Genomic DNA, 7,402 nt, shown 5'->3' on the forward strand with positions numbered 1-7,402 from the left:
GATTTGATTCGCAGTACTTGTATTCGGAGCCCTGGCAACCCTCACTGTAATCTCATTTTGTCTTGGGCCCGTGATTTTTGGAACGCTCATGCAAATCATTGGGCCATTTTTCTCCAGCATTCCAGACAGGCCCAGGAAATAATGGACTTCGGTTGCTGCAGCCATGGCTCATGGGACAAGTTATATAAGTAAATATTTTTAATATCAACTAAATAATTTTTATGTTAATAGATTATCATAAATTAATTAATAATTATATATTCATTTCGCAGCTCTGTATTATAAAAGTCTAACCTAAAACTAGGTATTAATGTTTCTTATTTGATAGATAATCAATAATATTATATGCATAATTTTATATGTAAATAATAATATATTATTATATAATTAAATATTATTTTATTTTTAATTTAAAATTAATTAATTATATAATATATTATTTTTATACATAAATTATACATATTATTTATATATATATAATATTACTTTTAATAATAATAGTTTGAATAAAACAAAACATGCTGTATAATTATGGGGAAAAAAATGAAAAAGTAAAAGCCACTGATGCTAACAAATAATAATATAAAATAACTTATAAGTGGAAATGAGTGATGTGCATATGTGAACCACAGAAAGTGCCGCCCACCTAAGCATGTCCGCAATTAAATGTTTGTGTCCCACCCATAATTAAGCCGGCCGAATGACTTTTTGTTTGACCCAAACTTTGATAAAATAACTTTCACCCTTTAAATTTAAGAATTTTTTTTTTTCAAGTTTGATAATTTAGTTTGCAGAATTTGTTACATTTTTTTTTTTTTTAATAAAATGCTCATTGCCTTTATTTTAGCTAAAAATTAGTTTGCCCCTAAAATATTAATAAAGTTCTTTTATCTATTACTGGTTAATAATTATAAGAGATTAACAATTATAAAAAAATAAAATTATTCTTTTTTTACTATAATTATTTTTGTATTGTTACTAATTAGTCTTTTAACTTTTTACGATAGACATTATATGAATTAACCCTCTTATTACCACTGTGTTTTCAACTATATGCATAACTTTCTAATATTATCACTCTTGTTCATTGTCAAATTGATTTAAATTTATTAGATTTTGTTCAAATTTCTCACTTCTTATCTATATTTGTCACTGATAAACTTTGATTTGATGAGACTTTCACATCTTCACCAACTTTGAGATGTCCCGCTTTGCTGCCCATAGAACCCAAGTGCATTCAGATTTGTTGGCTCCCCCTTATGTGTTTTCTAGTGATCAATAAATAAGAGATAAAACGAAAAAAATAAAATAAAAATAAAAACAGTTAAAATAGTTAAAATAAAAAAATATATTATTTATACTATTTAGAGATATAAATGATATTAATCTTATTAGATATTATATACAAAATGACAAAAATTCTCTTTAACTATTAAAATTAATGTTTGACTTTGTTGAATGGGTGGGAAATAAAATTTTCAAATGTAAAGGCCATCAAAGTATATTCAAACAAAACCAAAGCCGAAGCCAAGTGCGTGGTGGCCCTCATTTTCTCTAAATTTATTCCGTAATTGATTATGGCTACATTGACTCCTCTTTTATGGGCACCTCAAAATAATCTTCTCGGGGGAATCAAATTTTTTTTTTTATAAAAATTAAATAAATACCTCTCTCTCTCTCTCTCTCGTGTGTATATATAAATTAAATAAATACCCCCCTCTCTCTCTTGTGTATATATATATATATATAAATAAAATTTACATAATATAATATATATTATTGATACAAATTAATATACATTTAAAAAAATAATATTATAATAGTGGTTTATATAAAAAATTTTAAAAATATTTATAATATTTTTTAAAATTGATAATATATTAATTAAAATTTTTTATTTTTTAAAAATTATAACATCCAATGTGGTATAATATTTAATATATAATATAAAAATAAATTTTTATTAAATAATATAATATATTAATTCCAACCACTAATTTTATCATTTGTAAATTTATTTATTGAAGAATTTAGAGTCAAAAGATACTAATTTTCTAAACTTGCCTTAGTCATAAATTAATGAATAATAATAATTCTGCATTGACTTACAGGAGTCTACGGAGTTGATTCTAAATTAGAAGATTCATACGGGGAAAACTTGATTACTGGAGCAAGGACAGTTTTCACTCATATAGCCCAGATAAAAAACCAGAACAAAGATTACGTACAGAGATCCAATTCCAGCCCCACCTTTTAATTCAATTGATCCTTTAACAAGTCAAATCAACGCTCTTACTCAGCACCTTTCGTTTCCACTTTCATGAATTAACATTCTCACTCTCTTCATTTTTTTATGATTCCCCTAATCTAAAGCTAAATGGAGAATAACAACAACAATATCAAGCCACAGAAGAAGCAAAAATGGTTCTTGTCGCTTGTTTTTTCACTCTTGCTATCCACTCTTCTCATAGTAGTTAGTGTTTCCTTTTCTTCAAACTCCTCAAGGTTTTACAACCGCGCCCATGTACAAAACCCACGTCCCAAATTCGTTGAACAAAAGCTGCACATTTTACCCACGTCTTCTGAGAAGATACCGAGATTGGCGTACTTGATTTCGGGATCAAAGGGAGATGGGAATAGCTTGAGGAGAACATTGAAGGCGTTGTATCATCCCAGGAATCAGTATGCGGTTCATTTGGATTTAGAGGCGTCTGTTGAGGAAAGAATGGAGCTGGCGAGTTTTGTTGAAAGTGAGCCGCTTTTTAAGCAAGTGGGTAATGTGCGGATGGTTCTGAAGGCTAATTTGGTGACTTATAGAGGCCCTACTATGGTTACTAACACGCTTCATGCGGCCGCCATTTTGTTCAAGGAAGGTGGAGACTGGGATTGGTTTATTAATTTAAGTGCTTCCGATTATCCACTGGTCACACAAGATGGTATGGGAGTGAGACTTAATTTGTTTGTTTTATTGGTTGGTTCTTTCAGTAATTTTGCCTGATTTGGAGTTGATGTCTTCATCATTCAATGAGGGTTTGTTTGTTATGTTCATTTGCGCTGATGCCTTTGATTGTTGAGTCTGTTTTTAGCAAGAATCTGAACTAGTTGTTCCTTTAGGTATTTGTAACTTTGCTTTTGATTTTCTATATATATGATAATCGGAAAGTCAATGTTCTCTATATATGGAATGTTGATAAATTTTTATTTGATCCCCACTTAATTGAGTTCTGTTTTCTAAGCATGGATTCACAAGTGTCACATTTGGTCTAACTCGTAAATTCATACATGATATTTACCGATTTCGTTGTTCTTTTTGCTGATTTGTAATTATCATGGTTGCCATTAACCCAACTCAGAATCGTAATCTAATTTGCCGACCATGTTGTTCGTGACGTTGCTAATATTACAGAGCATTGGTGTCCTTGATTTGTTAGTTTCAGATATCTGGTCATATAGAGCTAATTTTATCCAATCCTTTGGACTAGTTGGGTCACTATATACAGGAAAAGAAGTACTGATTAACTGCTTATTCTCTAGGCTGCTTTCTGATGCATTTAATGATTGTTTCTTTTTCTTCAACAGATTTGCTCCATATATTGTCAACTATTCCACGAGATCTTAATTTTATTGAGCATACCAGTGACATCGGTTGGAAGGAGTATGTGCTTCCTCCTCCTCCTTTAGTTTTCTGTTTTTGTGTGTGTGTTTGGGAAATTATTTGGTGAGAATATAGAAGATATCTACAATGCTATGTCCAATTAAGCATAAATAATATTTGTTCCTTTAACAGGCATCAGAGAGCCAAGCCTCTTATAATTGATCCAGGGTTGTATAGCGTACGAAAATCCGATGTCTTCTGGGTCACACAGAAAAGGAGTGTTCCAACTGCATATAGGCTATTTACAGGTGAGGATTTAGTTCTTGTGCTGCTAATTTAAAGGAAAAGGTTCATATTTATTGATCATTTACCTCAAGGATTACTGCAAGCCATATGTGGCTAACAGATTTCACATTTCATTTAATCTTGAACATTCAGAAATGAAAAACGGATCACGTTCATACTCATCTAATGTTGCATCAGAAAAATCTGACATGCAACAGGTATCTTGTAGATTTAGTTGCTGAGCTGCAGATTACAACATTTTTCATTTCCTTCCGTCTGGCTATCCATTATTCCATACCAATAAATGCATGCACAAAAATAATCTATTTGTACCGGGCTATTATAGACCATAATTTTCGTTGATATGTCAAGATGGGTGTCAAAATTCCAAAAGCACAGTAACTTTGATTTAGGTATTAATAATTGTTGCAAGTGATGTTAGAAACTATCTTAGAAAATTTGCATGAAATTCTTCTTCTTTATTTTTCATTTCTGATTGCAATCTTTATTATTATTGGAAGTATTAGGTTCTGTTGCAGCTAACATTAAATCATAATCCTAGCACACTTTATTTTATTTATACCTGTGGATTTTGTATGAATATTTCTTCAGGTTCTGCGTGGATGATGCTCTCACGTCCCTTCATAGAATACTGTTTGTGGGGGTGGGATAATCTTCCTAGGATAGCCCTTATGTATTATGCCAACTTTCTATCTTCACCCGAAGGGTATTTTCACACGGTTGTCTGTAATGCTGAAGAGTTCCGGAATACTACTGTAAACCATGACCTCCATTTCATATCTTGGGACAACCCTCCTAAACAACACCCACATTTCCTCACTACCAATGATTATCAGAGGATAGTTGAGAGCAATGCTCCCTTTGCAAGGAAATTTGGCAGGAACGAGCCAGTTCTTGACAAGATTGATTCTGAGCTGCTGGCTCGCAATGCTGATGGATATGTCCCTGGTGGATGGTTCAATAAAGAAAAAAATTCAAACTTGAGTGCTCCACAGCATTTCATGACAAACACCAGTGAACTTAGGCCTGGTCCTGGTGCTGAAAGGCTAAAACGCCTTATCACTGGTTTACTATCAGCTGAAGATTTTCATAAAAACCACTGCACCTGACACCAAAATTCCAGCGAAGATTGCAGTACAGGTAAGAACCATGTAGGAATTAAAGGGGAAGAGAAATTACTTCCTCCCCAGAGTATAAGTTATATCTTTTCCAATTTTTACTTGCTAAAATTTGCTTTGGTAACTATAGTGGTTGATGCTGGAGTTAAATGTAGTGTTTATTAGTCTGTATAATCTATGAAAAGTGTCATGGATTCATGCATCACCAACACCAAGCCACGAAAGCTGTTGGATGCCTATAAACTTGGCCTTGCATGCGTCATTTTATCATAGAGCAATGTTATGTGTTTTAGCATATAGTTAGGTTAATAAATAATGTGTCATCGCATATGATAGTGCTGTATGTCTCACTCCATTTTGGATTCCTACTTTAGTCCAAAGCGCTAGATATCAGAATTATGGCCTGTTGTCTTTAATAATTATTGCCACATACCGACTATGTACTTCTTATTTTTGCTTTGACAACCTAAGAGAAAGGCCTTTTTGGAATCATTGCCTGGATTGTTATATTTAAGAGTGAAAGGAACAGTAGACTTGTTTAAGCAGTTCCAAGTGTTCTGCTGAATTTCTTCGCCAGATGATAAGGGAAAATAAATTTTGAAAAGATGATTGATGCATGTGAGAAAGTTCCACCAACAATCCTTATCATTCATTTTCTTTCTTTCTTTCTTTCTCTCTCTCTCTCTTTTTCCTTGGGTAAGTTCCATCATTAGCTTATGACATAAAAAAATTCAACTAGTCTTCTTTTATGATTACAAGATACACCATAATTTACAGGCTTTAAGCACAAAAAATGAGTGATGTTAATCTAGATCAAAAGAATCTTAAATATATCGTTTGTCTAAAATAGTGAGTATTCAGCGAACGAAAAAGTCGATGAAAAACAATGTTAAGGTACCACCCTATATGGCAGTTAAAAAACATGGGATATCAATTTTTTTCCCCACCTTTTCAACCGGTTATATATGTATATATATTTAGCTTTAATTTTATTCAACATATATTTATAGCTATATTTATTTTGACTTTCCTTTTAAAATAAAAGTTATTTGGTTAGATACTTAATTGAATGCTACGATGGGTGCCTGATTGGTCAATCAACCACCTTTTGTCATAAAAATGCTCGACCAGATATTTGTCCGATCAACCAATCATATTTTTGCAATATTTTTTTGGCAAAAGTGGCTGACTATTTGACTAAACAACATTTATGTTTAAAGAAAGTTAAATATAAATATACATTAAATAAAATAATGACAAGATATATAGGGTAGACTAAAATTGTGGCTAAAAAATTAATATCCCTATGTTATTATTGTATGCCCATCGGAGAAGTGTGATTGTGTTTATATTCAACCAATCCATGGTGGTGTTATTGATTTAAAAAAAGTAATGATAACAAATGCCAAATAACTGTTTCCCACCTGGGTTTGATGATATAATTTTTATTTATTTTTATTAGTAAATTTTACATAATTTTTTAAAAATTAAGTATTATGCTCTTTATTGGAGTTATAAAATTATGATTAATAATTAATATAAATATCAAAATACTAATATTTTTTTATCAATTTAAAAATTTATTATTTAAACTCATAAAAAAAATCAAAACATTAATTAACGTTAAAATATTACATTTTATTTGAAGTTATAGAAGAATATATTGAAATTTTAAAATTTTTAAAAACACCTCATTTTTTTTTAAATTTCTAAAATCTCTAAAAGTTTTATTAACATCCCTAATATTTAAAAATATTATAATTCTTTCAAATGTACGTTATTTTGGAAAAAAAATATAATAAAAAAATCTATATAAAATAATTTTTTTACCTTTTTATTTAATAAACTTCATTAATATAAGTAAATGACAAGTGAATATTTAACTTTTTAAAACTTAAAGGATAAATAAGAATTTGTCATTTCAGCAAATCTTGGGTAGACAATATATTTTTGGCCATTATTACTTTTTCCTGAAATTAAATTATTTGTATTTTGTGCATCCAATTTTTGAATTATTGGTAACTTGTCCATGTTTTTTATTTTTTAAAATAAGTGAAATTAAATATCAAAGTTTTCTTATCTTCAATATTCATGGGCTCTCATCTTTTCTCTTCTTCAATCTTTTACCAAATTAGTAAATGGGATGAAATGTTGATTAGTTAAAGTCGAGTTTGAATGTGAAAATTTTACTGGGTCAATTTTGGTAAAAGTCTAAAATGCCTGGACGCTTCTGTATTAAGAAAAAAACAGTGGTGGCAATTAAATCTTCGTATTTCAAAACAGGTTGGTGGAAATTATTTGATCTATCTAACGACGTCGTTTGTATACTTTTCCGCGCGCACCCATTTGAGGCAGCGCTTTCCCGTCCAGTCTCCACTACATA

The 7,402-nt window shown here is 30.5% G+C and overlaps 1 protein-coding gene across 1 annotated transcript; it reads left to right on the top strand.

Moving 5' to 3' along the window:
• The first annotated feature begins 2,178 nt into the window (after positions 1-2,178).
• Positions 2,179-5,511, top strand: LOC123193870 (beta-glucuronosyltransferase GlcAT14B-like). The gene is made up of 4 exons (XM_044606945.1): positions 2,179-2,936; positions 3,580-3,655; positions 3,788-3,903; positions 4,493-5,511. Exons 1-4 carry the CDS (start codon positions 2,378-2,380, stop codon positions 5,008-5,010), a joined length of 1,269 nt encoding a protein of 422 aa, XP_044462880.1. The 5' UTR covers positions 2,179-2,377; the 3' UTR covers positions 5,011-5,511.
• The last annotated feature ends 1,891 nt before the right edge of the window (positions 5,512-7,402 follow it).

The sequence above is a fragment of the Mangifera indica genome, chromosome 13 (genome assembly GCF_011075055.1).
Source record: "Mangifera indica cultivar Alphonso chromosome 13, CATAS_Mindica_2.1, whole genome shotgun sequence".
Lineage (NCBI taxonomy): Eukaryota > Viridiplantae > Streptophyta > Magnoliopsida > Sapindales > Anacardiaceae > Mangifera > Mangifera indica.

Bases quoted from the DNA above. Each gene is read 5' to 3' on its own strand.
- LOC123193870 (XM_044606945.1), top strand. From the start codon at position 2,378: ATGGAGAATAACAACAACAATATCAAGCCACAGAAGAAGCAAAAATGG. The intron at 2,937-3,579 runs GTATGGGAGTGA...TTTCTTCAACAG, and splicing joins TCCACTGGTCACACAAGATG to ATTTGCTCCATATATTGTCA. The intron at 3,656-3,787 runs GTATGTGCTTCC...TTCCTTTAACAG, and splicing joins AGTGACATCGGTTGGAAGGA to GCATCAGAGAGCCAAGCCTC.